Here is an 18,183-nt window from a genome sequence, read left to right on the forward strand (position 1 = left end):
TGCCTCTTATTTAAGCCCTGGTGAGAAAAACAAGCATCTGGGAAGGAGCCATTTTGTTCCAGTTATTCAAAATAAATAAACAAGATTTAAATTATTTGTACAAGGAGCTTAAACACCCACCTGCATCACAGTGCTGTAGAACAGAGATTGTATCTGGATTTCTATGAGGTCTGGGACTCACAGTGCTGCAGAACCAAAACACAGCTTCACATTACAACACTTTTCCTGTTGAGCATGAGTGGGAATCACCAAGTGTGGCCTCTGCAAACAAAGAGGAATCATTGCTTGCTTTAGTAAATTCAAGCTGTTTGCAAACCAGCCCTTTCCACGGTTTCTCTCCATTCCAGTGTGGCTGGATCTTTGAGTGCAGCAATTCTCCTTTGTCCCCCTCTTTCTCCAGAGTCACTGGGTGGGACGAAGGGCTGCAAAGACTCAAATGGGTCTGAAATTTCCCCAAATTTCTTTTTTTTCCCCCTTGTTTTCTGTGTAAGCAGAACTGCCGTTTCTCATGTTGTTATGTGCTTATTCAATTGTTGTTTCACTCTCTTTCCTCCATGAAATTTGGGAGTCACCACACAAAATTCCAATGCCAAAAATCATCTGAGCTTAATCACTCCCCATCCTCTAAGAGAGCAAAGCACAGCTGTATCTTTAACAGAGAAAAGTTAGAGAGAAACAAAGTGCTGGCTTTATTTAAGTGGCAGGATATTAAATGTTATAGCTGTTATCACTTCCTGCAGTATAAATTATTGAATTAAGCCTTCAATCAGTGTGGCAACAGTGCCAAATGAATATTACAGGAGTACAGTGCAGCAAACAGAATCTGTCATTGAATCTAGGGCTCCCTTAGAACCGAAATTACAGCGAACAAAATGCTTGTGCACTAGATTGGAAAAGGTTCATTATTATTTATTCATCTTGCCCAGTAACACAAAAAACTAATGAAATTTCATTGAGAAGGGGGCAAGTCAGGATTAGTATCCATCAGCAAGGCACATCCCTCCAACTTCATCAGGGATATTTGTCTCCATAATTAAATGTCTGTTCCACGAGAGTTCTCCATCTGAAGGACGTGCCCAAGTTCATGACATGAAACAAATCACCCACGCTAATGAAAAGGTGATTTTCACCTCTTATTTCACTTGTCTCATCTCCCACAATTGCACAAAGTCTTGGGAAAATCTTCTCATAAAGCCAAAAAGAGTCAGGCCCAGGTAGGAATTTCAGCACTGTTGCTCACATGTTTGTTTATTTTTCAGTAAAATATTCCATTATTAACACAGGTGACACATGGGTGTATTTATAGCCCCTCTCCTGGAGCACCTTTCCACACATCCCCACAATGAATCGGTCATAAATCTGTGCTCATCTCCAGTGGAAAGCTTAAATCAGTGCAGCTCCACTGAATGCTCTCCATAACCCATCCATGAGGAGCAATTTTCCTTCTCTGCAACTTGAACTCCTGCTCTGGAATCTTGAGGGAATATTTGGGGGTTTGTAGGGAACACGGTATCCTGTAAATCTGAGGCTTGATTGCTGCACTCAGCGTGATGAGAAAATGTCACATCTTGGCATTTAAGGATCCATCCGAAATTATTTTGGGATTAGAACGTGTGTATCTGTTAGATGGGTAATAAATTCACTGCTACCCAAATATATTCTCAGAAAGTGCTGAAGCGATACTGGTTATCACAGGAGAACTTTTAAAAAATGTTGGGAGCATCACATTTTGACAATATCTTTTGTCCCTATATATATTTAGTTGAAAAAGGCTCATAATTCTCACAAATATGACAGTTTTTGCATAATACTTCCTTAATTATCACCTGTGATATATTACACCCTAATTTTCTATGCTAGATTCTGACAATAATGGTTATATTAGGAACTCAATTCATATTCTAGAGTTTAATTGTTTGTTTTCACACCCAAGGAAAATGTGCAGTCAGTTCATAACCTGAACATGTTTTTCGCCACATCAGCCTCAGCTCACCCTACCTGGCCCACCACAGAGAGCCTGTTTAAATAACAGGGAAAATATTGGAATATTTGCCTCATTTCTCAAGGAATACAATTGACAGGATGCAGAATCCATTTACTGCAAACATTTCAGATTTCTGTGCCATTTAGGGCAGGAGGAGCCTTAATTAAATAAAAGTTATATCTCCAAACTGAAAACAAGAGTGGGGTTCTCCGAGTGAGCCACAGGCAACTTCCACCCACCGTGCATGGGAAGAGGGGACAAAGGAAGGGGCACTTGGAGTGCCAGCTCCTGGAAATGCCAGATTCCAGCTGTGCCTCCTTTCATCTGCCTGCCCTCACTGTTTTTTAAATCTCAAGGAGGGAGCACCATTTTCCCAGATGCAATGGCCTCAAGTTGAGCCAGGGGAAGTTTAGGTTGGCTATCAGGGGAAATTTCTTTATGGGAAGGGTTCTAAAGGATTGCTAAAGGCTGCCCAGGGCTGTGGTGGCATCACTAGCATCGGAAGCGTTCAAAAAAAGTGTGGATGTGGCACTTGAGCACATGGTTGAGTGCTGAACGTGGTGATGGTGCTGAGTGGATGGATTTGTTGGTTTGGAAGTCTTTTCCATGCAATGATTCCACGATTCTGTGAAAGCGAGGCCTTGCACTCTTGGCTGTCGCTTTATAGACAGTTTCGTTTATAAACTCTGGGCTCCAGTGCCAAATTTCCCATCATTACTGAGAGTTTTTCTGACTTCAGCAGTGCCAGGGCTTCCTCCCATGGGCCTCCTCAGTGCCTCCCCTTCTCCCAACATCACAGGGAGCTAAATGTCTCCCTGGTTTGGTGTCAGCTAACGGAGACGCTGTGGAATTCCACCAGTACTCCCAATTTGACTCTGTCAATAGAATCTGAGACTTGAAAGGAGCCCTGTGTCTCCAGAGTTCTGCACATCAACATCTGAAGGGAGAAAACACATGAAAGTTGAAGGCCCTTTGGGAAAATCCTACAGGTCTCAGGTTGCTTCTTCCTGCTCAAACTTATAAGATCTAATGGCCCTTTCTCTGTGTTGCTGTTTCACTGGGTGTTACTGGGAGGGAGTGAGGGAATCCTGCCTCTGCTGCCTGTGCTCCTGACAAGTGGTTTTTCTTCCACAGAACACTTTCATGGCCCTTTTTCTGCTTCCTCTTCTCCCATCTTCTCTTTCAGGGTTAAAATCCGACTCCTTGAAGAGATGTGTGTTACTTTAGGTGGTACCAAGCAGAGTTTCATCCATTACCTCTCATTTTGCATCTGTCAGGCTCCTTCTAAAGTCCTTGAGCTCCCTGGTCCAGGCCTTTGAGGAGGGAAATAATCATTTCATTCTGCTTCTGACAAGATTCAATCAAAAAACCCAGTGCTCTTTGCAGGGAAACCCTCCACGACATTTAAAAATCTGTGGACCCCATAAACTCCCTGTCCTCCAATTAAAATTTACCAACATCTTCAGCTGAAAAATTGAACAGATTTTGAATAAGTTGGATTTTGCATCACTTTTCTGCTGTCATTAGAAGGGGAAGGGTCTAATTCACCTATCCCATCCCTTTTGCTGGAGCTGACAGGTGTTTTACTATCACACTGATTTAAAAGAGGCCTCTTAATCAGGTGTCAGCTTTGGCCCATAAAGTCATATTAATGTTTTGGATCAGATATGAAGCTCTATCTAAGGCACATTAAGAAAGATTCATTAGAAACTCACTACCCCTGGAATTTACAGCCTTCCTGGAACTTAATAGCCTGGATAAATTCCTCCTTATCTGCTTTGCTTATGTGAATTATGGCAGTTTTGCATTTAAAAGCTTCTTCTTATGATCTTCCGTGAGGATTCACTGATATGGTCCATCCAGAATCATGGAATGGTTTGGATTGGAAGGGACATTAAAACTCATCCAGTGCCACCCCACAGGGACACCTTGCACTGTCCCAGGCTGCTCCAAGCCCCATCCAGCCTGGCCTTGGACACTGCCAGGGATCCAGGGGCAGCCACAGCTGCTCTGTGCTCTCAGCCCACCAGAACTCCCCATTTCTGGTCCTGGAGCAGGGAATCCTCTGGAGTTTGTCTCCCTGGAGCTGATTTCTCCCAGGCAAACCTAAAACCTTTCCCTGCAAAAGGAGGGTGATGCTTCTGGGACACTCTCAGTTTCACCAAACAGTTTTCATCTGCTGTCACCACTCAGTTTGGAGTAATGGTAATTCCAACTCCACTTTGCAAAAAAAAACCTAATGGGGAGGAAGATCTGTGTAGGAAAGGGATAAAAGTCAGCTGATTTGCAATATTGGCCTACTGAGTTATCTTTACTCACATTACAGACTGGGCCTGGGCCAGCCTAAACTGCTCTTGGGCTGTTCTCCTTTGCATTTGCAGCCGGGCAGAGGCCTCACAAGGAGCTGAAAATGAAGCCAACCAGAGTCAGACACAGGAAAGAACAGGGAGCAGGATTTGGCTGGAAATTAGGTTGATTAAGTGTGAACTCCAGATTTGTGCCTCTTTCTCCCTGTCTGGATGAGGCAGAGCATAAATATTTAAATATTTCTTGTGGCTGAGTAAAACCTCTTTAACTCCATTTGATAGGAATATCAGGGTGTGATATAAGCACCCACTGCCCATGAGACAGTGACAAGAAGCACTGGGACACTCCCTCCTGATTCCATAATTATGGAAAAACCAGCGTTCCTCCTCTTCCAGTGGCAGTGTGCTAATCCCTGCATTGGCTGAAGACAATACCAAGTAATGAATGAAGGAATGTTGATTCATTTTCCTCCTTTGGCTTTGAATTCAGGCTGGCATAATTATGGTCTTTATGGAGATCAAACTGATTTGACACCATAAAGAAATACATTTTAACTTCTTATCAAACATTCCATAACAAGAGTTTATATTTTCTTTCAAGCACCATGTTGAGGATTCACACATGATTTTTATGTATAGAAACCACGCACTTAATCAAATATTTGTATTCCAATAGATTTGAAAAAAAAAAAATCTGAATTATTTAAATCTTAACAAAAGCAAACAGCTCTACAAGAATGCATTTGTCATGTGTATCTCTGGAGAAATCATGGGGATTTTATTGAACCTGGAGGATGGAGAGGAAATATACGGCCATTCTCTATAGGAAACACAAAAGGATGCATCAGGAAATTAGAAATGACCAGCCTGACCTTCTCTATAAATAAGAGATGGACTCCTAGGACACCACTGGCTCTGAGAGTGCACATCATTTCTCACAAATTTGATGTTATTCTCTGCTGCAGATCAGCCAGCAAGAAAAGGATATTAAAGAGAAAACAAAACAACAGCAAGAAGCTGCCTCTACTAAAATTCATGGGCAGGATTTTTGTGACAGGGACTGTGACATGTCCACTGGAAAGGAGCTGTAAAATATTATGTCCTCATTCTACACCTTGAGGGCCCGCTGCACTAAGGACATGGGAAGGGGATATAAAATTAGGATTTTCAGTAGTCTGCAAATGACAAATGAGTCCAAATTCCATTTAGGAAAAATCATGGGAAATTAATTCCAAGTATACCAAAATATTTACATTTTCATGAGATGAAGCAGGGATTTTTATGTACATCAGGTAGCTCCCCTAGCCCAGCCATGTCTATGGATTTAAAATGCAGAATGATGATCCCTGGGTCATTTTGGGGCTTCAGAAAAACTTCTCCCTGGCAGTTCTGCAAAGGTAACAAGAAAGGCTGAGAAAATGAACCCAGAAGGGAAGAAAATTCCTCCCAAAGTAAAGACAAGTCAAATGGTCAATTGTAGAAACAGTGAAAAAAGAAACCTTCAAATTTGTCAAGGGATTAAACCTGGAAGAGTAGTAGGAAAAGAAACAAAGATTATTTAAGCAGACCCAGCCACCATCTCAGAGAGCTGCTCTGCCTTGCCCCCGAGGTTTGCTGAACAAATTGTCTTCTCCCCTGCTCCCCAGAACAAGGAAGATCACCACGAAAAATAGAAATAGTTCTTGTTTGCCTTGCAATTAATCACTTCACTTTGCATGTGAAATAAAGGTTGGTTATTTAATGCTATTCCTGTTTTAAAAGGAGTGAAAAAGGGAGGGGAAAAAGCCCAAACCACCAATAAACAAACAAACAAAAACCCCAGGCCACTATAAAAGACGTATACATAAAATATACAAAAATAATACCTCAAAGGACGGGAAGGGTTAGAAGAGAAGGAGGTGAGTGGTTCCCTTAGACTGTGCTGTGACCAGGGAGCACCAAACACAGAGCCACAGTTCCACAATCCCGTCCTTCCCTGCTGCCAGTCCTGATCCACAACACAAGGATGAGGTGGATGGGCACATTTAGCACTTGCCCATAGAGCTTCCATGGGAAATATGCAAAGAGGCTTCACTGTCACCTGCAGAATAAATCACCAGCACCTGAGCTCTGCGATTTTATTATCAATCAGCCTTGAAATATTTCCTCCTTAATAGTCCAGTGTCTGGGGGTGGATTCTCTGCTGAATATCATAGCAGACCTTAACTTGCAGCTGAAAGCAAAGGACTCCAAAGGACAATTTTATGTGGAAGGACACGCTAAAGACACCTAATCTTAAATTATTGTTTTTCTTTCACAGGGGGAGAAACCCTTCATGGGCCTATTTTTATCCAAGAGCCATATGATATCACTTATTCCATGGGCTCAGCAAATCCAGAGATCCTCCTGAACTGCACAGCCAAGGGATATCCGCTGCCATACTACAGGTGAAGTCAACCTTGGGGAAATATTGTCCCACTGTCACTCTTTGAAGTGTGTTTTAGTCACTGCACGACCATAAATAAACACCCTAAAATGTGCTGAGTGCTCACAGCAAGAACAGACAAAGTTTAGAGTAAATTCTAGGAATGAAGGAAAAAATGTTTTTGCTGCTTTGCTGTAAAGAAAATTAACACAGGGAAAGAAAATAATTGAAAATCACCCCCAAAGTGTTTTAAAATATACAGAATTAATTCTAAATCCACAGAACAGCTGTGAAAAATGAGAAAATGGAAGTGCTGCACATCTGTAGTTGATAAAACTTTCCATGCATTAATAAATGCTTGGAAAGCAGAAAAGCAGCACCCTTCCCCTCTCTTAATTCCAACATTTCATGTACACATTTACGGTGTTTGTTTATCTCCAATACCTTCCAAGACTCCCTTCATAAAACCTTGGTACAGAGAATTTTTTGTTTATTCAGTAACTATGGGCTCACCATTTATAATAGAACTCGTTGCCCAAGGATCTGGAAATCCAAGTTGGATAAGAGGAAAAGCTGGGAATCTAGGAGGGAAAAAAAAACCAGGACATTGTGCTTTCTTCAAAAAATAATGGGGAAAGTAATGGTTGAGGTGAAGGAAAATTACCCATAAAAAATAAATCATTCATGCAAGACGTGAAAGAAAATCGTATCCTATCAAATTCTTAGAGAATATTTATTGGAGAGCTTTTAACTGCTCCCACCACAGCCTCCCCTGGAGAGTGCCACCACTGGATATCAGCTTGGCTTTAGGACTTCATGGCTTGATTTGTCTCCAGACACTGTGTTATGAAAGAAACCCTTAATTTCCTTTATGAAAGGAACCCTCAATTTCCTTTTCACAATTCAACTTCTCCTCCTAGGAGTAGAAATCCTCACTTACTTCCCAACCCACTTGTTCTCCCTGTTCTCAACACCAACATCAACTGCTTCAGGCCATGAAGTTCAAGTCTTTCCAGTTCATCCACCCTTTGCTTTCACATCCATTGAAGCAGCTTCCTAGAAATTCCTGGACTCTCGTGTCCTCCCATGGATTCCTCCCACCCACAAAGAGCAGAGACAGCAGCTTCCATCAGGCTGGAGAGCTGGGAAGTCTCCCTCATCACATATTTGATATCCACATTTTACCTTTACTTTTTTCTACCCACCCATTAATTAAACTCCCTGGGTTTCTGCACCATAAGGGCATTTTTCAAAGCCTCAGTGGCTCCAGGGAGATGGGATCAACATCTGGGGATGGATCCTGGAGCCCTGAGGTCAATTAGAAGTTAACAGACTATCCCTGCTGCAATTACACCACAATTTGGAGGGAACAGGGAGCTTTTCACTTTGCTTTGATTTCACCACAGCTAATGCTGCCTTTGTCACATAAGGATTGAGCCCATATATTTAAAGTTCTGACAATTTTTGAGAAATCAAGCCCAGTATGAAATTTTAATCATTTCCTTTGCTGAGTGATGGCTGAGAACAGCAAGGACTGCTGGAGGTTTCTCTTTGATTCAGAAATACAGAACCACTCCAACAGGAAGAAAGTTAGAGACGAGTTAATTTGCTATTTAGCATTTTTTTACATCAAGAAATATGCTGATAAATGCCTTTTCTTGAAATAAAAAAAAAAATGCTTAGCATTTCCTAAAAGTTTTATTTTGTTGGGTACTTTTTTATTCTTACAAACTTGTCAAATATAGGGATAATTTTTTGCAACTCCTCCTCAAAATACTGTGTGTCTGCAAAGCACAGTGCAAGAATTGTGTAGAACTGTAGGTGGAAGGGCTGAGTAATAAAAATGAGACACAGTTTTCCTGTTGGAAGTAACAAAGAACACAGATTACACTGGAGACAAAAAATATGGATGGAAGCATCTCTAAAATCATTAAGAAATCTCTATAAATGTTCTGAGAAATATCATTTTGTCCCTTACGTCTTTTTTATAAAGTCAGAATTGCCTATAATATCAGGGACATTATTCCAGGTGTTTCCTGGTGTGATGTGGCTGGTAAATAAACACAACTTTTAAAATTAGATTTATCATTTTTTGCACCTAAGCTTTTTATAGTCACCAGAGGGTTTATCACCAAGTAACTCAGTGAATTTTACACAGGTTTTTTTTACTTACAGCCTATGCTTGAACACCCTGCAGTGCTTCCAGCAGCATTTTGACACTTTTTGTTTGATTTCAGGTGCTCTCTTTTCCTGCGCTTCCACTCAATATCCAGAGCAATCCCACAATCCTGCATTTTCATGCAAGTTGGTGACTGAGGGTGTTTTCCCCTCAATAATCTTCTCAGAGAGGAGTCAATGGAACCAATAAATAAATCCAAGGGCAGCAGAAGCAGCATTCATTAGAACAACATTTTAATATTCCAGCCCAACTCAGAGTGTTGCACTAAAAGGAGATAAAGAGATTCAAATCCAATCCAAATCCAAGCACCACGAGGATAACTGGAACACACAAATGTGAGGGAGGGAACAGAGCACAAACCTACAAGGATTGTAAATGACATCAAATATGTTCATAACCATTGCATCAAATCAAAGTGGAGAGTGATTCCCAGCAATCCCAAAAGTCCACCCTTGAATCAGAAATTGCAGCCCAACTCTCATGTCCTTGTTCCCTGGAATGCTGCTCCTTGGCTCAGTGCAGATCCTGCCTCAAAAGTGGAATGAAAAACTCCTTCACCCTCTGGTGTCTTGTTCACAGTCAAGAGTTTTTAAACTTCCTGTGTTCCTCCTCACTGGAAATGCTGTACATGAAGGGCGGTTTTGCAAATCCTTTTCCCAACCACAAGAAAGTCTCAGGTGGCTTGGCAGGACATTTCCATTGGAATGCAAATAATCTGAGAAGTATAGAACACAATGAAGTCTTAAAAATATTGATATTTTTATTATAGCAGCACACTGAAAAGATAATTTACTCAATCATGTGAGCACACACCCACTCACAGTCCTTATTCAGCATCAGAATATAAGAAATTTTTTAAAGTTTAGGTTCTGAAACGATTGTGGAAAAAAAAAACAATCCAGGATGCATTTCCTACAACTGAGGAAAAGTATTTTCCAATGGTTGCATGAAAAAATTCACAAAAATATTTTGATGATCCCTGCCTTAATGGGCTTATGTTAAAAATTCCCTAAAATAATTATCCAGATTTCTGTGTATTAATACACTGCAGAACACACAAAGCCATTAAATCATTGTCTACCACATGAATTCATTAATTCGCTTCCTTCAGTGATGTAAACATATTAATTAGGGAAAAGGCCCACACCAGGAGCTGAACCCTGATCTATATGCAAAGTTTAATAATCATTGTACCATGGTGATTAGAATGATTATGGGGATACTGTGAAGAATTCATTTGCAGCAACTAAGCCAACATCTTTGCATTTGTTTGGAAAAACAATTATAGATCTTAATTGGGAGCCATGCAATGATGACAGCAGTTATTTCAGTGATTGATTCCAAAATTAAAGAGAACTGGCAAATTAAATACCAGAATATCTTAGATTAGAAAATGGAAAGCTTTAGACAACTTGTAGCAAATGTAAATCCTGAAATATGGCAGAATCCTAATGCTGGGATGTGATCCCTTCAGAAACCCAGACAAGGCCTCCTCATTTTTGCTTTTAAATTTAAAAAAATAGCCCAAATAGACTAAAATAACAGCAAAAACTAGACCAGCTATAGCAAATATAAAAAAAAGGGAATCCAGCAGAGGTACAGAAACACAAAAAATAGGCTGGAATTTGTAGGAAGAATTCCTGAGGGTTGAGTGTTGCATCCAAATCTCTCAGTGTGGGTGAATTCATGGAAGGGGAGGCATCCAGAGAAATTATTTTGTGTTATTAGACCTTGCTCACAGAATTCCATTGATTTCATATTAATCAGTCATTATCTTTCAAAACAACAAGTGCTCACTTGAAGGTCAGGGCACTCCCTGCATTTGTGGAGATTTCCCTGGGAGCACAGAATCGCATTTCACAGCTCAGTGTGAGAACCCTCCTGCACAAAAACAACCCCTGAGCAGTGTGAGCGTGTGGAGAGAGGGCTGGGGGTGACTGGCAGAATCTTGTGCTGTGTATCCAGGTCAGATTTCCAGGGATAAAGTGTGAGTGTGCTTCAATTTGTTACCAGGGAAAACTGCCCTCCCTGTCAGGAACTCTGCACATAAGCAGAAATGGATATTTTTTCTGCTGTGATCCTTCAGATAATTTACAAGGATATGATTGCCCTTGGTTTGGGCACTGCCAGGAACCCAAGGTGAGCCACTGGCAACCTTTGTGTGATCCTTCCATCCAATGGAGGGCTTGGAATCACACCCACGGATCAACAGAAATGATAAAGGCTGAGGAGATGGCTCTGGATATAAAATCAGGAGAAGAAAATACCTGGCTGTGTAGTTTTAGGATTGCTGACCACTTAAGAAGTGGCATTAACAGACCCCAGACTTGAAGGCCTCAGTGGCTGAGTCCTTTATCCTTTGGCCCTCACGTGAGCAAGGAAAATTCAACCCTAATGTGACTAATGGCAAAGCCCCAAAATTTCCCTTCCTGAAAAACACAGTATTTATTTTCTTTGAAAGAGAAATTGTATTTTGACATCTGTAAACAGCTGGGTAATATTGCAGACGCAATCCATTTCCTGCTTAGGGGACTCACTGGGACAAATGATGATTTAAAATAGCAGTGCTCTCATCACTAAATGATCAGTCTCAGACTTGCTGTACAAAAACTTCCCTCCCAGCTTTTGTTCTGCCCTCTGAAGTGCAATCCTTCCTGATCTACATCGCCAAAGCATTTTTGTTGCCAAATTCATGGTTAATCATTTGCAAAGCACATTCAGGTACCATTCAACGAACAAAAATAATGTTGTTGTGGACAAGGTATAAAGCCCCCTCCTGACTGAATGGATAAGTTCGTGTGAATAAGTTATAATTACTTTTGGTGGACGTTTGGGTCAACACTGGTGACAAAAGTAAAGATTTTCCAAAGAATACCATTATTGCTATCGTTAAGATTGATGTAAGAAGCAGTCGTGTGTGAAAAATGATCTAATTTTGTGATATTTAACTACATTTTTATCATTACAGGTATGCTACAGCACACTATTTAAGATAAATATGAATAGGCTCTGTAAATTATAAGCATAATTTGATTTTTTTCCCCTCAAAGGTGGAAGCAAAATGGCACAGATATTGATCTTACCATGAGTTATCACTACAGGTTGGTTGGAGGCAGCTTGGCAATCAATAACCCACATAAAAATCAGGATATTGGAACATACCAGTGTTTGGCCACAAATTCATTTGGAACAATTCTGAGCAGGAAGGCAAAGCTTCAATTTGCATGTAAGTTGGGAAGATCATATTTATTAGAGCATTATTTTCCTATTAATTCTGCACATGGACTGTAATTTATTGGGTAATTAAAGGATCATTGGGGATTCTGTCCAAAAGGTTTGACTTCCTTCGCCACTGCTTATTCCTAAAAAACCAAAATGTTCCTAGTAAATATTAATAACAAAACCAGACATCTGATGGCTGCTGCCCTCGGGAGGCAGAATAAAAATCAGGAAATTGAAAGGTCAAGGAAGATGAGCACAATTATTTTCACTTAATAAAGGTGTTTCCACTTTTCAGGACAGTGGTTTTGTTGTTATCCCACAGGTAGCTACAGCTGGGGGGCAGGGAGGGAATTGTTGCAAAAAGTTGTGCTTTGAGTTTTCTGTAGATAATGAGGTCTAATTGAGACACAAAAGCATTGCTCCCCTAATTGCCACACTGATATTTCCTTATGTTACCAAAGGAACTCTCTTTTTCCTTACACAATGTGTAAAAGTGTGAGCTGCGCTCTGAGATATTTCATATTTCAGCTCCCTCAGGTCGAGCACGTTGTCTGTCTTGAGATGATTTAAAATTTATTTCATCTTTGCTCCCCATTTCACTTCTTCACAACTTCACAACCTTTTTCACAAGGTTTGGACACGGTGACCGAGTTCTGTGAATGCCCAGGGGAGAGGGGGAACAACACTGGCAACCAAAAAACTCCAGATATTCCCTCCAGCCTTTTTTTTTTTTTTTCAGTCTAAAGCTCAGAGCAGTCTGTTGCTCAGAGAAAGCAATTGTTTTCAAAGCTCATTAATAAAACATGTGTCTAAAGCCAACCTTGTGTCGCTATTTCAGACACCAGCAAATGGATTAATTATTAATCTTGTTCCATTTCTCATAGCAAACCTTGTGTCACAGGGGTTACACAAAGGAGACATCAGAGGTCGGGCTGGTTCACAGAGTGTCTTTCAGCAGACCTGATCAAAAGGTGTATCACTGGTATCTCATTTAATAACATTTTACCCAGAATTTCTCAAAGAGCTTTGATTTCCAAGAGCTGGTCAAATGTAAAAAGAATAAAATTTTGATTCATTATTTTATCACTTTTTGTGCTGAAATGTTTTTACAAGCCAGTCTTTCTGTGTGGGAAATTATTTCAAGATTTGGAGGTGAAAGTTGTTTAGTGACAGAACAAATGCTGTTTTAGTAAGGAGCAAGAATAGACAACCACCTCAAGATTGTCCGTGGAGTCTGTAATCCCCAAGGAACCAAGGCAGGCCAGGGAGGGAGCTGGGAAAAGATCTAGGGAAAGGGAATATCCTTAAATGGAGGCACAAATGAGGTGCAAAACAATTTTTTTAAAAAAGGGGGGAGAAGGGAAAAACAGGAATATCTGCAAAAGAAAGAAGGCTCTGGCGATTACTCAGGATTTCATGTCAAGTAGTTCCTTTATTTAAGCTTTATACCCCCACCCAAACACTTCCCAAAGTTCCTGCAGGGAGCAGATCCCAGAGCTGGGTCTGGTTTGGCCCCAGCTCCCAGCCTGCTCCAGTCCTCCAGCTCTAACAGCACCACGGAATGCTAAATTTATCCCATAATCAAGCACTACACCACTTTTCCAGTAGTGGTGACAGATATTTACATCCTTCCCCATGCAGAAGAGAGAGGACAGACAAAGGCTGTTATTTACACTGACAAACTCAAATTTACAGAAAAATGCTTCAATTTAGTGGCATCACTGCAGAACTGTGAGTTTTAAGTCGTCTTACAATAGGGAAAAAACCCCACAGTACATGGAAAACATCATAATGACCTGATGAGAATAGTGGAACAAATTACCTTGAAACACTTATTACGCAGTCAACATTTCCTTGTTTCTTATTTTCATGTTGCCATCCAATTTAATTCTTTGTTTCAACCAATACTTCAGGCTATATCTTCAAATCCAGGCAGGCAGCACGTTGCTGTTATGACACTTTCATTCAGCCCCTCACAAAATGGGATTCTTCCCTGGACTGGAATGACTGGCATATTATTGCGATCTCCCTGATAAAGAATTGAATCAAACCTATTATCCAAGTAACAGGGTTTATGTGTATTTGTCTCTTTACTACAAGGTAACTAACTCTGAGTTGGAGTTTGAATTAATGATACCTCCAGAAACCTATTCAACATGTCAACTTAATATGTGAAAAATACTTTTTTCCTCTGTTCGAGATAGGAAGTTCTCCGAGAAGCAAAATAAATGCAGGATGAGATTAGAAATATGTCTTCAGATTCAGCTGGAGTTTGGTGCTTATCCTCTATTAAAACCAGAGCTGTCAAAGGAAAGCTGCAGGAGGAATATTGTACAGAAGGCAGTGGCATAGATTATTAAAGCTACAAGCTGAAAATGAGAGACAGCGTCAGGGAGAGGGAGCACGTAAATGCATTAGCGGGATACACAGGATGGCAGGCCCTTGGCATCCCTGCTTCCTGCACAAGGGTTGTTTTGTCATAAATAAACTTGAAAGCTCCCTATAAATCCTGTACATCTCCTGCTCCCCTGCCTGCTGCACACTTGGAGCAGCCCACGTGTGTTTTGCAGGAGCTGGAGTTGTTGAGGTGGAAGTTGTTGTAAAGCTTTGGTGTCAGGCCTCGGCTTGTGCAGCCAGAGCCAAACACAGGAGCAGGGTCCCCATCCAGGCTGGAGTCTGGGATCATGGCCTGCCACCCACGGGGCTTTTCCCCTTCCAGTTCAGTGGTGAGGTCCAGCACAAGGTCACCTGGAACGCTGCAGCTCAGCCTAAAGGGAAGTCAAAGGCCTGGGGAGCTCATCTTGGGACTAGGCACGAGTCAGCTTGAAGGAAGAGATGAGGACATGGAAGGTTTTCCTTCAGCTTTCACACAACTTAGAATCAGAGAATCATTGGAGGACACGGTCTTAAGCTGCACCAGGGGAAGTTTAGGCTGGACATTAGGAAAACATTCCTCACAGAAAGAGTGATTGGCCATTGGAATGGGCTGCCCAGGGAGGTGGTGGAGTCTAGTCCCTGGAGGTGTTCCAAAAAAGACTGGATGAGGCACTCAGTGCCATGGTTTAGTTGATAAGGTGGTTTCAGGTCACAGGTTGGACTGGGTGATCTCCGAGCTCTTTTCCAACATCTCTAATTCTGTGATTCTGTGATTAAGGATGGAAAAGACCTCCAAGATCACCCAGTCCAACCTTTGCCCAAATCCCCCCCCGTTCATAAACCACATCACAAAACACCACATCTATTCGTTTTATGAACACTTCCAGGAATGGGGACTCCACCACTGCCATGAGCAGCCAGTTCCAAAGCTTGGCCACTCTTTCAGTGATGAAATTTTTCCTAAGGCATTTTTGTTTAAGGCATTTCATGCCTTAAAAAAAGACAAACAAAAAAGCTGTTAGGGAAAACTGCTTCAGTATGGCTCCAACCAGAACTTTCTCCAAAGGCACACAGGGGATTTGCTTTAATTATTTCCTCAGTTTTAAGCAAAAATAACTGTGTGCAAACAAGTAGTCTTGAGGGAAATCCCCATAACAGGCTGCATGAAACAGCCTGTCCAGGCCTGTTACTTGTTCTTTTACTTCCCAAACGCATCTATAGCAGAAGATTAAGAGAGATGCAGGAGAAATAAGAGTGCAATTAAAGAAACTAGAACAAAAAAGGACTCCACAATGAAAAGGAATCACATATGAACCTAATAATTATTCAGGGCATAAACCCAGCAAATTCAGTATTAATTGAAAGCATCTTGCTGCTTAGGGATCTTAAATTCCATTCTCAGTCAAATTATTCTACCCTTGATGATAAAAGTCATGCTGATTGCAGCTTTCTCAGGCCCGAAATTCTGAGAAACAATGACAACAATCTAAATTCATGCTTAGAATTAGTCACTTTGCCTTGAACCACACAGGAGGGCACACAGTGGAGCCATTAGACCCCATATTTTAAAGTTCCCCAAAATGCTACAGACCCAGGAAGGATTTCTCCTTGGACTTTTTGGGCTCCAACCATATTCTCCTGGTTTTCAAAGTGGTGCTCAAGGGTTTTGCTTGGTGCTTTTTCTCAACAGTGTTTTTCCAACACTGCCACCCTCCCCGCTCTTGGCCAGTGATGATGTGCTCACAGCCGTGTGGCTGAGAGTGACACTGCTGGAGCACTTGGAATAAAATCTGCAGCTCCCAAGAGCTTCCACATGCTCTTTGTCAGAGACAGAAGACACAGTTTTGCTGAAATAATAAATTAGAGGCAATAATTCCTTGTGGACTGAGTTTTTGCCATTCTGAAACACAAAAGTAACAGTCCATCATTAGCGTTTAACCATTTCAGGGAGGAATATATTAAACCAAATCAAATCCATTTAGTGTTTGCTGGATGGTGACAGGCTGAGCTTTAGCAGGGCCCTGTTGGAAGGGCTGGCTGGGAGATGCTCAGCCAGCATGAAAGCCCACTTTTCATCTGATTACTTCATCGTGTTACTTACCTTCAAGTGCACACAAATTACAGAAACATCACAAAGCAATCCAGCAGCCTCAAGATGTCATAACCCTTTTCACTGGCAGTGTATGCTTTGAAACAGAAAATGGAAAAATCAATAGGCTTGGATCAGATAGGCTGAATTTGCAAAGTCTGGACATGCATGAATTTAAGACTAAATGACACCTACACTTCTGGCTGGGTTGTGTTGTGGTGCTGTGTGTGTCCAGAAATCCCTCTGCAACAATTGTATTTGATTAAAAGGTGTGCTAGCTGTTGTAACTACCACCTGGAGTAAAGCTCTCTGGGTCTTTAAGCTGATTGTTAATTCATCACTGCACACGAGGGCTGGAATACTGATCAGGCTCCCTGGCAGTTGGATTGCAGGAATGAACTCTGGCAGTGCCTTTCTTTTCCAAAAGGAGGTATAAACTGCTCAGTCCAGTGCTCAACAGGCACTCAGGGATGACCAGCTGATAACTGAAGAGCAGGAAGGAGGAAGAGCTCAGCTTGCCAGTGCCAGGAAAAGGTCATCATCAAAAATACAAAATACATCCCCAAAAGTTTGACTTGGTTTTCTACATTCCCTTTTCCTCTTTAGGGACACATCAGGTAAAGCCACAGACTTGCCTACATCCACACAGAATCATGGAATGGCCTCGTTGGAAGGAACATTAAAGATCATCCAGTTCCATCCTCTGCCACCTCCCACTGTCCCAGGCTGTTCCAAGTCCCATCCAGCCTTGGACACTTCCAGGGATCCAGGGGCAGCCACAGCTTCTCTGGGCACTCTGTGCCAGGGCCCCACCACCCTCACAGCCAAGAATTTCCTCCCAAAATCCCATCTAACACTGCCCTCGGCCAGTTTGGAAGCCATTCCCCCTTGTCTTGTCCCTCCAGGCTCTTTTCCAAAGTCTCTCTCCATCTTTCTCGTAGCTCCTTCAGGCACTCGAAGGTCACAATTAGGCCACTGTGAAGTTTCTCTTCTCCAGGCTGAACAGCCCCAAGCCTCTGTCCTCACTCCAGCATGATTCTCTACCCTACATGTGCTGAGTAATGCACTGACCCCACCTCTCTGCTTTAAAAGGGTGGCCTTATATTTAATCCTAGAATGGTTTGGAAGGGACCTTAAAGCTCATCTCATTCCAACCCCACTTCCACAGGCAGGGACACCTTCCTCTGACACAGAAACACATCTCAACTGCAGATATATGGAGAATCAGCCATAAAATTCTCCTTTCCATGCTCTGGGCAGCCCTCCTGGTGGTCCTGGTAACACCTCCCAGTCTGCATCTTCCTGTGAGCCAGTGAGGAAAAAATGCAACCTGCAGTGGGAGCACTCGCTGTGGATCGATCCTGTCTGGAGGATGGAAGTGCTGCTGTCATCTCTTCCATATGTCAGTGAACAGGCTCACAGCTCAAAATTGCCTTTTGGACTTTGAATCACAGGTACAGAATCCAATATCACTGCAGCAGCAGCAGCAGCCACCCTCCCTGGTGTGGGGAGGTGAGGGCCAGGCTCTGAGCAGAATGAGTTACAGGAAATAAACCCTGTATTTTGTCAAAGTTCTGCTTGGAGTGAAAAGAAAGGGAACTTTCATTTATCACTTCTGTTTGT

The 18,183-nt window shown here is 41.8% G+C and overlaps 1 protein-coding gene across 1 annotated transcript in view; it reads left to right on the forward strand.

Annotated features, from left to right (window-relative positions):
• Positions 1-18,183, forward strand: part of CNTN6 (contactin 6) — a gene marked incomplete at both ends in the record, with an annotated part of 98,730 nt that overhangs the window by 13,876 nt on the left and 66,671 nt on the right. Inside the window, 2 exons of the mRNA XM_082288498.1 lie at positions 6,590-6,716; positions 11,924-12,099. Of these exons, the coding sequence (XP_082144624.1) occupies positions 6,590-6,716; positions 11,924-12,099 (303 nt within the window). The remainder of the gene's footprint in view (positions 1-6,589; positions 6,717-11,923; positions 12,100-18,183) is intronic.

The sequence above is a fragment of the Coloeus monedula genome, assembly GCF_965178545.1.
Source record: "Coloeus monedula genome assembly, chromosome: 11".
In the NCBI taxonomy this organism is placed as follows: Eukaryota; Metazoa; Chordata; class Aves; order Passeriformes; family Corvidae; genus Coloeus; species Coloeus monedula.